This window comes from Vidua macroura, chromosome 2, assembly GCF_024509145.1.
Source record: "Vidua macroura isolate BioBank_ID:100142 chromosome 2, ASM2450914v1, whole genome shotgun sequence".
Classification (NCBI taxonomy): domain Eukaryota; kingdom Metazoa; phylum Chordata; class Aves; order Passeriformes; family Viduidae; genus Vidua; species Vidua macroura.
In genome coordinates, this window is record NC_071572.1 from 37,822,316 (window position 1) to 37,837,470 (window position 15,155).

The 15,155-nt window shown below is 39.2% G+C and overlaps 1 protein-coding gene across 2 annotated transcripts in view; it reads right to left on the bottom strand.

Moving 5' to 3' along the window:
• TPP2 (tripeptidyl peptidase 2) overlaps nucleotides 1-14,039 on the bottom strand; it is a 52,108-nt gene extending 38,069 nt beyond the window's left edge. For both annotated transcript variants that reach the window (XM_053970295.1, XM_053970294.1), the window contains exons 1-9: nucleotides 13,844-14,039; nucleotides 7,799-7,927; nucleotides 5,997-6,092; nucleotides 5,482-5,586; nucleotides 4,700-4,824; nucleotides 3,829-3,992; nucleotides 2,437-2,591; nucleotides 1,376-1,452; nucleotides 720-847 (exon numbers count right to left, since the gene is read on the bottom strand). In XM_053970295.1, coding sequence (XP_053826270.1) covers nucleotides 720-847; nucleotides 1,376-1,452; nucleotides 2,437-2,591; nucleotides 3,829-3,992; nucleotides 4,700-4,824; nucleotides 5,482-5,586; nucleotides 5,997-6,092; nucleotides 7,799-7,927; nucleotides 13,844-14,005 — 1,141 coding nt within the window. In that variant the 5' untranslated portion in view covers nucleotides 14,006-14,039. The remainder of the gene's footprint in view (nucleotides 1-719; nucleotides 848-1,375; nucleotides 1,453-2,436; nucleotides 2,592-3,828; nucleotides 3,993-4,699; nucleotides 4,825-5,481; nucleotides 5,587-5,996; nucleotides 6,093-7,798; nucleotides 7,928-13,843) is intronic.
• Between the last annotated feature and the right edge of the window lie 1,116 nt (nucleotides 14,040-15,155).

Genomic DNA, 15,155 nt, shown 5'->3' on the forward strand with positions numbered 1-15,155 from the left:
AAGGAAGTTACCTCTGCATGCTAGACATTTAGCTGAATCTTATAACTCAATTTTTCAATAAAATATCAAAACGATATATTAGTCCATCAGAAAAAGAATTTTAATGACAATAATAGACTTGCACAGCAGTGGCACTGCAGCTGGAAAAATTCCTCCCCTACAAGGACTTGTCTAGATCCTAACATGGGATTATTTTCTATCCAAATTAAAAACATCTGTTTCTTTAAAAATAAGAGTATCTGATGAGGACAGATGATAAAAAACTGTAGTTCTGACAATTCAAAATACATTGCAATACTTTCCAGAAGACTTATTAGAATCCAACTTAGAATCATATTTTCGTAAGTTTCATTTACCAGCAGCTATTTGTTGGAGCAAAGTGGTGTGCTTAGACAGTTACAGTTGAAAAAGCATTCCTGAAATATTCAAATAACTCAGACCAAAGATTTCTTTTGCAGATTTTATACAAAGCCAAATTAAATCAAGACCATTTGCTTCCTACTTCTTTTCTACATATGTAAGGTTTTGAATTGTAAGAAGATAACAATCTAAATTTGTATACCTAAGCATAGAGCAAGCGCGTCTCTCAGAATTAACCTTGTAGCCCAGCAGGCAGTTTTTAGACTTAGTTCAGCAATCAAACATGCAACAAAAGTACAAAGTTTGAAAAGACAGAAGCTGAATACTGTCAAAAAAAACCTTCTAAATGAATTATTTACCTATTACACTAGATGTAGTTCCACCAGGACATCCAACTGTAGAAAGGCAAGGACCATTATTTCCTGCACTTGAAACATAGATTACATTGTGCTTCCACACCGCTTCATTAATCACTTCACAAATTCTCCTGAAGTAAGAGAAAGAAATGAATAAGTTACTCAACAATATTGCTTTCTTCCACAGGACAAAGCTCCCATTTCTAGTACAACCTTTGACCATCCACCAAACAAGGAAGCTTATGCAGCCTGCTTCCCACACCTAGCAGAGGCGGTTCCAGTACAGAAGCTGACCACAAAAATATCTGCTGGTTTCAAAAAGCAGTGAAAACTATGTAGTGATCCTAGGTCTTCAAAAAATACCCCACATATAATGTGGTGTTGCAACTATAAAAGTTCTTTATTATGCTAAAATATTATTTGTATATGTGTTATAAATCTGTGTATGATATATTTGTTTACATATTATAAATTAAAAGCATTTTCAATGGGTTTATTTCTTTCAAAGCCCGTTTAAAATTTATACTGCACAGTTTCTAACTTAAGAATCATGTGAGCCTGGATGATTCACTCTTAGCTACTAGTTGACTTATAGAAAACTCAACAAATACTATTCCACCTCTGTGAAATTAAAATACTTTAACCACAGTACTACTCACCCAGAATTTGGCCAGTGTGTTGCTTCTCCATAGCTGTAGTTGACAAGATCACATTTGTACTTTATTGTTTCTATCATCTGATAAAGTAGAAATGGAAGTCAAAATATGTGCTAGTCAAAGAATAAGTGTTGCTTCAGGAATGACAAAAAACACCTGCTTAAATTGATTTGCTACACATCTAAGAAAGACAGATAAATCTCTTGAATCTAGAAAACAATTTATTGCAGCCAGATAAGTGCTGTTTTCCCAAAGAACTAAGAAAATTAAAAAAAACCTCTTCCCTGAAAAGCCTTATTCTTGCCTCGTTCCCAGCTATAAATCAAGACATTACCCTAAATGAAAACTGCAGACAGCACTAGTATTGTCTCAAGAACATAAAATTCTCCTTTCCTGTGCGGTTTGATTGAACTCCAAAAAGTTACAAAAAAATTATTGATCCTGTTGCTACATCAAAATATCCTACAGACTACAAACGTAGTCCTCTATTTTCATATCCTTTTATTGAGTAAATGTTTTCCTTATCAACTCATTATACAGAAAAGCTCTTGGTCTTTCATCACTAAAAGGAATGGTGTTTTTTCCTCACTCTTAAGAAAAAGAGTTAACACAAATACAGTGACACAGGTAGATACTTGTCTCTATTCTAGATTTCTGTGTCTTCTCTAGTTATCTGAGTAACTAAAAAGATATACTGATAACACAAAGAACTTTAAGCAAGTATGCAAGTAACTTCTGTCATGCATCAAGCCAGTCAGACACTGCAAATCTGTTAGCCTGGAGAATCTCTAACTGGTCTATGCAACGTAAGTTTTGTTTTATATTAAAACACTAGTCTTACAAAATGCTTAAAAATACATTTCTAGTTGTTTTTAGGAGTTTTGGCTGTGTTATTTATTGCTTGAAGGTTTTTTAGGGGGTGGATTGATTGTTTTTTTAATTTTTGGTATTTTTGCAGGAAATACTGTAGAACCATAAGCCTATAAAAAAGCAGGGCATGAAGTTTCACAATATTCTACACTTAAGACACACTGCTGAGATTAATCATTCAGTGAAATACCCACAGCTCTTATTAGACCAGTGCCAGTTTCCATTGTACTTAGTCTTGTATCACCAATCTTGATTGCAAGAATCTGAGCTCCAGGAGCCACACCATTTCGTTCTGGTTCTTCTGGAAAGTATCCAGCTGCAATACTAGCCACATGTGTTCCATGTGCTCCTGTTCAAATGAAAAGTATGTATTTTTAGTGGTCTTCATTTGTAAGAATTCAGTATGCTACAGCTCAGTTAATTTTCACTTATTGAGCTATAAGCACATAAATCCAGTCAGTAGCCAGTCACCAGTGCTGCTGATACCAAAAGGGTGACAGTGTTCACCAGGACTCAGCAGTGGAACCAACCCTGTTTAATATTTTTTGATGATCTGGACAAGGGGATTGAGAGTATCCTCCGTCACTGTGCAGACAACAACAGGCTGGGCAGGAGTGCTGATCAGCTGGAGGATAGGAAGGGTCTACAAAGGGATCTGGACAGGCTGGATCTGGCTGAGGCTAATTGTATGAGGTTCAACAAAGCAAACAGTTTTTTAAGGAGAGAACGGAGGCAGCAGGAAGAGACGGATAAAGAATTAACTTAATTCCACTAACTAAAGTTACTTCGAAGGCTCAACACTTCCTACTCAAAGTTATGAATACTACACCTGAGACAACTCAGGTAGGAAGGATTAAGAACGGAAAACAGAACTACATAGAAACATAGAAAGGAACATCTCAGAAAAGTTACCATCTACTTAGAAACCTGGACTGCTTATGTAGCTCTGCTGAGATGGGATAGCTTCATGAGGAATTAGGAGCATTTTTCAAAGCAAATGCATCCATACCATCCCAACTACTCTGTTTGCTTCCAAAACAAACCATGATTATTTAAAGAACCCTCTAAAACAGGTTCAGAGTGGTTGGAGCTACAGCTATAGTGACACCTGACATAACCAAAAAAGTCTGTATTAACCTAAATTAAGATCAATACCCATTTTGTTCATGGATATTATATTTAAGACTCTTAAAATATAAAAGTACAAAGGAGAGCAATTACAAATCAATCATCACACTATATTTAACAAACAAAACAAAAAAGGTCTTTTAAAAGAAGGTTCCCTTTAGTTTAGGCTTTAAGATGCATGTACATCTTAAAGAATACCTAAGTATGCACATTCTATGTATACATGCTTTTTGTACATAAAGTTGACAATACTTCATACAAAAATGCAAGCACGTTTGGTAATGAGCTGTCATTATAAATTTAGTTCAGGAAATATGAGTATTGATCTTAAAAGCCATAATAACAAATGCTGTACTATGACAGCTGCCTCACGCCATCCCAAGTATCAGAAACAGGACCCAATGCTTCTTATGATACCTACTTAGCAGCAAAATGTTTTTAAGATTATTTTCATTTACCTCCACTTGTCACAATGGAAAGGAGGTTTCCGTCATCATATATATTCACAGAATAATTCAACATCTCAGATGTCCCAAAAGATCCATATTCCTGAGCCTCTTTGTAGGTTCTCAGCACTGTACAGTTAGTTAAATCACCACTCTCACTGGTATCTATGCAGGCTCTGTTGACAAAACCAAACAAACAGGCAATGTCCCAGCTGCTGCAAACTTTTGGTTACCTACCCTCTCCAGCTCAGCATAGCAAAAAGACTTCAAGAAGTTTGGTTCTGTGTATATGGTATCTTTAAATAGTTCTTTAAGCAACTACTTTAAAACTTGGTTGTTTTTACTTAAGATTCAGAAACTATGAAGTTATCTAAATAAACTGATTTTCAAACACTACTAAATTCAAATAAATCTGTATTTGAAAAGCAAGAGTATGAAAATTTATGCAAGTTCAAGGAATAAATTTTTCTAAAAGTAGATGTTCAGTGCTGGTACACAAACATTTGAAGTTTTACTGTTTTGTATGAAGCACAGTATCAGTAAAGAAATGTGCCACGTTACATCCTGAAGTCTGTGCACAGACACCTGTTTTGTTTAATTCATATCACCAACAGATAGTCAAAACACTTTTATTCTGCTTCAGAAGAAAAATCCTGTAAACTTTCACTCATATCACACTGTCTTCAGTAAGACTTTATTCTATCCCATCTTCATTTGAGACCAAATTTTGTCAAGAAACTCAATTGATACAGCACGATTATTTTAAAGTGAAAAATACTTAAAACCTCTCTAAAGAGGTTAGATATAAAAGGTAAAAAGTCTTCGATGCAAGCTACTGTTTTATGTAAAGAACAAGACATTTTAGACAAGTTTAGTCATTTACCTCCAGGTCTCACCGTCATACCACACTACACAATCATATACTGGGCCCGGATCACTGTATTTTTTCTCAAAAGAATTCAACAATTCCACTTGATTTTGAAGTTCTTCCTTTATTAGCTTATTTACCTAATAAGGCAAAAATAAATTCAGATTATTTCAAAAATTACAAGATAGGTAATCCTATATTCTTTCTAGTGCTATACATTTTTTCCACTACCTTCTCAGGAATGTTGGACTATCCTAGGAGTCACAAAAATCTAGAAGTTCAATGGCTTTCAACAGTGCACTATTTATTTTTGGCCTATTATATACAACTACTTCTAATTTCTGTAAATGTAACATTTAAAGCCATTATTTTCTTAAAGACTGTTAAATGATAAAGTAGTATCTGAGGCATTTCTGGTACTTCATTGAAATAGTACATCGTTTACAAAAGAAAGAAAATGTTTAGAAAATTCAAACTTCGAACACAGAAAGGATGGTGGCCTCAAAACATAGCACATCAAATTAAAAATAAAACTTACTGAAAATACCCAATAAATTTTTTGAAGTAATACCATTTTCATATTTGACACCAACTCTCAAAAGTGAGCAACACTAAGCAAACCAACCAACCATGCATATAAAGACTTATACAATTAATCAGAAGATACACTGGTAAATTATCTGCCAAAATACTCAGAAGTACCTTTCCTTCACTCATCTAATGAAACACTTTAATCCTGTCAACCAGTATCAAACTATTGCAAAGAACAATTTCATAAATTTAGACTTAAAGCAAACCTGTGAGGGAGAGCTATGAGCAGCATCAAATTCTTCTTGTTTCCTACAGGCCTCTGCTAGAGCCAACCTGTGAACAGGATCCCAGAGCTTTTCCTTGCGCTCTTTCTGCAAAATAAAACAGAGGTTCCCTAACATACTGAGAAATATATGTCAAAGTATGAAGTCTATAAAGATAATTTGAAAATTCTGATTTGAGATAAAGGCTAAAAAAGTTCCATACAATAGTATAAATAAGCATAAATTGCCACAAAATAAAAAAAAGGGGGGGTAACAGTAATTTATGTACTTCTTGCTTCAATGGACCACTGTGAGGAGGATTTCTAAGCCACCCCCTGTTGCTCTGAAAAAATCATAAAAGAAATGGAATGAATAAAAATCAGAGAGAATAGTGTTCAAGTGCTGGTTAGCAGTCTAAGTATGTTAGCAAATCACATACTATAGTATTCTAAGAAAATTAAGAAACAGAAATGTAAAATACGACTATATGCCAGAAAGAAAAGATAATTAACCCGTACCTGAATCCTCTCCTTAAGAGCTTTAGGATAGATATCATAGCCATTTTTTATGCCAATGTGATATTTGCCTGAAGGATTTACCCAGTTTGCTGGAATCTACAGAAAAGTACATTTAGAAATAGGTTAACTAATGGCATAAAAAGAACTCCTTAAACAAAAAAGCCCCACACTGTGTAAGAGAGCTTAGCAGAACAAACCTGCAAATACTGTCAATTCAATTCCCTGTCTCCATAACAGTACATACTGCACTGTTCCAACAACATGACATGGCATTTTCAATCCAGCTCCCAAAAAATCAGTGTCAGTTCATGTGACCCTGCCATTGAACATCTTTAAGCATTAGTTGCTCTGATAGTCTACTTTCAAAACACAAAGCCCCAGCTTTACTGGATTTGCTGGGCGGAGGTCTGGGGAAATTATAGTACTATAAGTGAAACCTAACATGAGCGAGTATGGTTGGAAGCCATGACATACATCTGAACATCTAATTTCACATCTTGATGCAATTTAGACTCTGTATATCAGGATCTGCTCATCCACTAGAGCAACAGATTCAGCATTACAATCACCTTCTGTGCAAAATTAAGAAGAAAGTTGACAGCATGGAGAGATCCAAAGATGTGATGCCCCCATATTACATCATCAATCCAATCAGGAAATCAAGAACATGTTAGCAACATCAGTTCTGTGTACCGAAGACCTCTACTAGATTTCACGTCCTTTCTGGAAACCCTACAGCATTTCTATTCTGTGCACAGTGAGAATTCAGTGAGTCTACAACTAGGTCTTCAGAGATTTTTCAGTCTCTAAATCTATTCACCACGAGCTTAACACAATTCCTCTTGTAGCTTACACAAATGTGGAAAATGTTAGCACTTTTAAAGACAATACCGTGTCTGATATTTTTAAAGCATATTAGCACATTTTCTTCAGCCAATTTCCAAAGCTGTATCAGATACTGTTTTGAACAAATAATTAAATTATTATCAAGCCCCGCAAAAAGCCCTGTACAAACCCCTATTCAGCTACAGAACATATTAGAAATAAAGACATATAAAAAGTGCAAAAACCACTAAGCAATCTGCATGAAGATGAGCAAATGAAGCATTAGGTTTGGGTAGGATCTTGTTAGCAGGTTCCACTTGGGCTAGGGGTGATTTTTCTTCACAGTAGCTGATATGGGGCTGTTTTGGATTTGTACTGGACACTCTTTAATAACTCAGGGATGTTTTAGCTGTTGCTGGGAAGTGCTTGCACAGAGTCAAACCTTTTTCTCTCACTCATCCCAAACAGTGAGCAGGCTGGAGATGCACAAGGATTTGGGAGGGGACATAGCTGGGACAACTGACCCCCACTTGACCACAGGCATCATGATCAGCATAAAAGTTGGGGAAAGAAGGAAGAAGGGGAGTTATTCAGAGTGATGGCATTTATATTCAAGTCACCATTTGTGTGGAGCCCAGCTTTCCTGCAGATGGCTGAACACCTGCCTGCCCATGGGAAGTGGTGAATGGATCCCTTGTTTTCCTTTGCTTGCATGCAAGGCTTTTGTTTTACCTATTAAACCGTCTTTATCTCAACATGTAAGTTTTCTCAGTTTCACCCTTCTGATTCTCTTCTCCCCATATTGTCAGGGGAAGGCTGAGTGAGAAGCTCTATGGTGCTTAGCTGCCAGCTGGGTTTAAACCAGAACATCTGGTTAAAAGGAAGTAAAGTTCTGTAAAAACCGAAACAGATGCTTAATTTGCTGTTAACCAAAGATGATGATGTCCAGTGGTGTCTCTGTACCACCAAACACTCACTTTTAAAGTTCTTCCAGAAAGACCAATAATTTCTCCATCTTTAGGTTCTGCAATGGTACATGTAGTTACATCACCACTGCCTGTAGTGTCAATTATATCAATTATCTTCGGTTTCCCATCAGTTGTAATCTGAAAATATGAACACAAAAAAATTGGAAAACGTACTTCATTACCCTTTAGCACACAAACCAGGAAAGTTTTGTTGTTAAAAATATCAACTAGCTTTTTCAGACACCCAACCTTAAACTGAAGAAAATACAACTTGAACACAAGATAAATTTTCAAAGAACTAAGACCAACATGTCTCTCTTTCTGGTTTATACAAATCCATTTATTTCTAGTAAGGATTTAGAAGAGAAAAAAGTAAAAACATTCTATCAACAAAGCACAGCCAGCCGCAATTTAAAACCAAGCCTAAATTTCCAAAAAACGTATTTGCAGGAATTACTATTTGTTTTCATATTATTTGCTGTGTTGTTTGTGACCCTTCATTCTGGACAAATTTTATAGTAGTGAGTCCACAAGTAAGAAAATGGCAGGTACTGAAATACAAGCTCTCACAAACTGGAATCTCTTAACTGAGCTTAAAGGACCCTAAAAGGGACACAAGTTACTATTTTTCCTGTTTCAAAGATTCTGCTTTGTGTTTTAATCCACTTGAACTGTTAGTAGCTACAGCTATATACACCTAATACTTCTATACGGAGTCTGGAAAGATGTTATAGCAGCCTCCCAGAATCTAAAGAGGGCCTATAAGAAACCTGGAAGCAACTTTTTACATGACACAGGCAGTGATAGGACAAGGAAGAATGGCTTTAAACTAAAGGACACTGTTAGACTAATTATAAGGAAGAAATTTTTCACTCTAAGACCAGTGAAACACTGGAACAGGTTGCCCAGAGAGGCAGTGGATGCCTCATCCCTGGAAACATTCAAAGTCAGGCTGGATGGGGTTCTGAGCAATGTGATCTAGTTGAAGATGTCCTTGCTCCTTGAAAGGAGGTTGGACTGGATGGCCTTTCAAGGTCCCTTCCAGCCCAAACCATTCTATGACTCTATGAATTGATCATATACACATATTTTTACAGTTCTGTATCAAAGACAGATTTAAAAAAGAAGATAACAATCATCTTCCTAGTATTTCCTATACATTAACTACACTGGAAGTGAAAAAAGCTTCATATTCAGAAAAGCAGCAACATTTGTTGTTTTCTACCATTTAAATATATGGTATTTTTGCCTTTATTCTCTATCAATAATTTTGATGTTAGACATAATATATGGAAGGTTGTTTTGTTCCAATAATGTTCTGCAATTGTGAATTCAGCTACTGGAAGCTACTGACACATTCAAACTGTTTCATAAGAGTCACTCTGCTGCTGCCAAAAGGACAAGATTCAGGTTCTTATCACATCTCAGCAAACAAGGATAGATACTTCCATGGTCTCAAATTCATGGCTTAAAAAAACAAAACAACAAACAAAAACCCAACCAAAACCCATACAACCCAAAAAACAACCTCCTAGAAACTCAAAAACAAAAAAAAAACCCAAAAAAACCAAACAAACAAACAAAAAAAAAAACAACTCAGACAAATAACAAGCAACACCCCCAAAGAAAACAGGCTTAAACAGCTTAAAAATAAATGTTCTAAAGCCATAGCAACCATAAAAACAGCAGCAATTTAATTTCCCAGAAGGTAACAAATACTGCTTTTGAATAGGCTTGCTAGGGAAGAACTTTCATGACAGAAACCAACACTCTGTTCACAGAAATTCAAGTTCACTGGAGAAAATCTTTAGAGTATCTTCATCTGGTAAAACATCAACTAAACAATAGTTACACAGCAGTGAAAATTTACTTGGGGAACAGTGTGTAGGCACTAAACCATACATTTTTCAAGCATTTGTAATTAGTGTCTTCAATGCTGGCCACAATTCACACAGAAGAGCTTCTCCAATACTAAAGCAACTGCAAGCCAATCCTGATATTAGCAGCACTGGACATTTTTCAGTATGCCTCTACTCAAAGTCAACTATTCAGTGATCAAAGTACAAGGAAACAAGAATGAAAATGTAATCCAAGGTGACTTGCTTGAAGGAGGCAAGTTATACAGCAACAGGTGGCCAGAACACAGATTTATGCTGCAGCAAGCTTGGGTAGTTTTAGAAGTTGTTTCCTAGCCCGAAAGACAAGATGCAACTCCTACGTTCTATGGCTCTCTGCCTTCTACCTGAAACCTAGCAGGCCCACACATGTATGTGAGTTTGTACTGTCAGAACCAACAAATCAGAGTCTCTCAGTCAGACACAAGAAACTCAGAGTTTCAGCTGGTCTAAGGCTCAATTCCTAACAGTAGCAATCCAGACAGCTTCACGGTAATTTAGTGCAAGTAACCGATACGAGGCTCCTGCTGCCATGAACTCTTCGGCACACTGCCCACCAGCAGCAAGGCCAGAGTGAAACTCAAGAGTTTGGCTCAGTTTTCTTTTGCAAATCTTGTAATTCTGAGTTTAAAATTATAATAAAAAATAATCAAGTGACCTTGATCAATTTCCTTATGTGAACAGAAGAGTCCTGAAGTAATTAATTGATTACAGACAGAAGTTACATTCTAGTACCTTTTGCATTAAAATTAAAAAAAAAGAATTTTTATACAATTAAAAATATTTTATACTGTGTTTAAAAAAATAATCCCAAATCCTGCCTTAATTATTATGGCTTGCCTATAAGCATTTGTAAAACAAATTAGTAGTTTAAAATTAAAAACTACTTTGCTGTTTATACATTTCTGCTTGAAGTTTTAAAATCCTACTTACATGTTAGTTTAACTTTGTAAAGCAGATATATTAGTAAACTGAGAACACTAAAATTAATCTATGTGCATAATCCTGGCAACTGATGCAAGTTATAATAGAAGTAGAGAAGCAGCAGTTATCTATGACAATCACAACACAAGAAAAAGGAAAGCCAGATGCATTTTAGCATGTTTTTGTCAGGCCATACAATCACTGACTCCAACTGACAGCTACTGCAGCCACAAGAGGTGAACAAGTCCTTCAGCACTTTGGTCACGGGACAGCTGATCATCATCATCACAAATAAAATAGCTTCCAAGCAATTTTTTTTACCTCAGTGCTGAAAAGCAAGTAAAACCAAACTAGCTGCTACTGCTAAAAAGTTGTCACATAAAAGTACAAGTTAATGTTAGTAAATAATAATTCCAAATGCCACTTCACAAAATAAAAAAATTTGCAAGAAGCAAAATGAACTGACTTACCTATCATGAAACATAAGAAGCCACAATAGGAATAAAGAAAGGGAAAAAGGACAGGGTGGGGCTGAGCAAAGATTATATATATACAACCACAACACTCCATTAAATGCACCTAAAATTTCATCAGTCACTGTGCCTTAATGAGTAATTACAAGCAATGACTTGGCAGACAGTAGGAAATATATTCTACCAAGAGGACTGAAAGTGGAAAAAACTCATATGAAAGAAGCAGACAAACAAAACTTTACAGTTGGTGTCAACTGTTGGAAAAGCAATGGAAGAGGAGGTGGAAGGAATTCCCTAGAGGGCACTGGTTACAAAAAATTAATAAAGAAAAGTAAGTACAGGCTAGATTAACATTTTATGTGTCAAAGAAAGCCAACCAACAGACAACAGACCTAAGAAGGTTTAACTATTCTCTCAATGGCAGCAAACATCCAGGGAAGAATAGAAACATAATGATATTTCCCTGTTAAACTCTGTCCCCAAATCTTTCTGTTCCTCAAAAAAGGAACAAACAGTGCTATCAATGTTTACAAACCAAGTCAGAGAATCAACAAGCAAAGGAACCCTACTCAGGAATGAAACACAAGGGAGCAGCAAAGAAATTAACTGTTTTGTTCTGACTAAGAACTCCACTATATTCAAATCAGGGTAGCTCATTTTAGCCTGTAATAATTATTGTCATTAACCAGAACTCAAAGTTGTAATACCAATTAACCTGGCTATAGGTTTGCAACTGATTCAACCTCTCCTAGATCTAACTCTATGCCAGGAACTGACAAGAAGACTGACAGTAAGAAAAAGCAGCAGCAAAGACAGGGGTGTAAAAAAAAAAAAAAATCCAAAAATTGTCCTAAGGTTAGAAACTACTTCTTGCAGTACAGCTATGCTGTGTCACTACCTATGCCCAGGACACTGATTCATTGCATTGAGGCAAAATGTCAACTGGCAAATACTCCAAAGAGTGAGAACAGTCTTTTGCTGAAGAAACACCTACAAAGCTATTCTAGACTGGGTGCTGCCTATGCCTCCTTTATAACTCCCTGTGCAGGAAGTCTCCCCAGGCTGTACTTTAGCAAGCCCCTTCAGCCAGGTCTATTAAGTGGGCAGTGTGGAAAGATCACACAACTTCTTTACACGTTTTTCTAACAACCCTGCAAACTTACTCACACCCACTGCAACATGAATTCCACACCCTCCTCTCCAAATCTTTTACTACTTCTACACTCTATGGCTCTCTGCCTCCTAGCTGAAACCTAGAAGCTAAAAAATCTTTTCCTGCACTACTTGAAATTTTATCCTGTGTGTAAAGAAAGTAAGTTGGAGAAAACTGATATGGTCAACAGGGAGATCATGATGCTTCATAAATACCCCTTATGAGCCTCGGGTTACCTATATCAGAACAAAGCTTCCCACTACCGCCAATAAAATCATATTGAGGTTTTCTTGTTGTTGACCACTACTCATTCATAACCTCTAGAAACTTAGGGGTTTTTGCTTTTATGTGTGAAACTTCAGAACTATGCACATCATTCTATTTATATTCACACCTTCCTAATTGTCTTCCATTACCTTCTGCTCTGCCCAAGGCATTATCATGCTTTTCTTTTTGCTAGCTTTCAATAAGCTTTCCAATTACTCTTCCACTTACCCACAACTTCTTGCCAAAAGCACCAGCTTCATTTCAGCTTAAATCAATCAAAGTTACAGCTGTCCACTCCTTCCTTCCACACAAACTGTCCTCTAGTTAAACTGCATCCCAAAAGGAGTAATTTCAGACTAGGGAAGGAACAATGTGCCAAGGTCAGGTCCCTGAATGAAGTCACTTAGGAGTGAATTCCACACCAAAGAAAGGACAGAAATCAACACAAGCCCTGCTTAGTCAAAACAAAACAAAGGATTCAGCGTCCGAGTGAGTTGCATACAACTCCGAATCATTCTTCCACGGACTTTTCTGCCATCACTCAGAGAAAACACGTTGAGAAGAAATCAAAAGCAGCAGTGACACAAAAGGCCACATGCAAACTTACAAGATAAAGAAATGTTAAGAGACAAGGGTTGCAAGAAATAAGTGCTGAGAAATGCCCAAACTAACATCACATACAGAAATTTACAAAACCGACATGGAAACACAAAGTTGGCAGATCAAAAAAAAAAAAAAAAAAAAAAAAAAAAAGCTGTCAGAATCGACTTTGATACAGACTGCTATTGCAATAAAACGCACGAGAAATAAAAAGAGAAAGACGGGTACGCAAATTGTGCCAGAAATGCACTTTTCATGTAAAAGACCTAGGCGGCTGTGTGTAGCCTCGAGCTACCTACTGCCGAAGTAACGCCAAGGTTTAACAAAAACACAAAGCGTTCTTTTATAATGAGCTCTGCGTGAGAGAAGGCAGCCCATTAGACTTAAGTGCCATAACACGCCTGTGGACGGTTTAGGAGGAGGATCCTCACAGCAGCACCCGGAATGACCGCTGCGGAGCCCACGGCTACGGCATCTCCCCGCCCTCCCGCACCCGAGCCCTCGCTCACGCGTGCTGGGCGCGAACCGTGAGCCAACACACAGCCACAAGTCCCCGGGACAGGGACAGTCCCCGGGACAGCCCTCCGGGGCCTCCCCTGCTCTCGCCGCCGCTGCCTCGGGCCGCCCGAGTGCCATGGCCGGCCCCGTACTCGTCCCCGTCCTCCCGGGGTCGGTCCGGCGGGACCTGGGAGCTCCCTGCGAGCCGCGGCCGTGACCCAGGGCCGCCGCCACCCCGCTCTACCTGCATGCCCGGCGCCCCGGGGTCCACGCCGGTGTCCAGCACGGCCAGCAGCACCCCCCGCCCGTCGAAGTCGGGGAAGCGGGCGAGGAAGGCGGCGGCGCCGGTCTCCTTCTTGGGCAGGAGCCCGTGGAACGGGAACGGCTCCTCGGCGGCGGCCGCCATGGCGCGAGACCGGGTCGCGGGGCCGGTGGGGACAGGCTGCGAGAGGCCACGGGAGGGCGGCGCATGCGCGGTGCCGCCCCACCGGCCCGCGGGGACGCGCACCCCCTCGCGGCCCGCGGCGCGATCAGCACCGGAGCTAAACTGACCAATAGAGCGCCGAGGCGGGCGGGGCCTGCTGTGGAGGCGGCCAATCACGAGAGGGACGTGTTCCACGCGCCGGGGCTGTGGCGGCCACGTACGGCGGCGGCGGGAGCCGAGGGCACCTTCCAGCGCCGCGCCCGCAGGCGGGGCCCGCCCCGGCCCGCCCCGCCCCAGGGCTCCCGGCCGGTGGCGGGCTGCGGCCTCGGGCCCTGCCGGCGGCAGTGCGGGGGTGCCCGGCGTCCTCCTAGTCGAAAACGGAATCACGGAATCACTTAGGTTGGAAAAGACCGCTGAGATCATCAAGTTCAAACTATGACTGAACGCCATGGCACTGAGTGCCAAGTCCAGCCTTTCCTTAAACACTTCCAGGGACTGTGACTCCCCCATCTCCCCGGGCAGCCCATTCCAATATCTAATCATGCTTTCTGTGATAAATTTCTTCCTGGTGTCCAAACTGAACCTCGTCTGGCACACGTCTTGAGGCCATTTCCTCTGAGGCTGTCACTTGCTGCCTGGGAGAAGAGGGCGACCTCCACCTGGCTGCACCCTCCTGTCAGGTGGCTGTAGCGAGCAGTAAGGTCTCCTCTGAGCCTCCTTTACTCAAATAACCGATGTGCAAACATTTACTTAGTGATTTCTTTTTTTTTTTTTTCTTCTTCTTTTTTTCTGCTGATTCATTGTTCAGGACAAATAGGTCCGGCGGTGGCAGTACCAGTGGAACTGTTTAGCAAAGAGCAGAAAAAAAACCAACCAACCAAAAAACCCCAAACAACCCCCAACCACACCAAACAAACAAACAAAAACAAAACAAGGAAAGCCACAAAAACCCCAAACAAAACAAAAAGCTCCAACAACAACAACAACCAAACCCAAAAGACTACCTAAAGGGGAAAAAAAAACAAAACAACAAACCAAAAAGACTACCTAAAGGCTACAGGAAGCTCAAAATAAAAGTTTTGGTGAAGTTAAGGGAAAATCTCAACTTTGCACAGAGGTCAGCGGTTTCAAA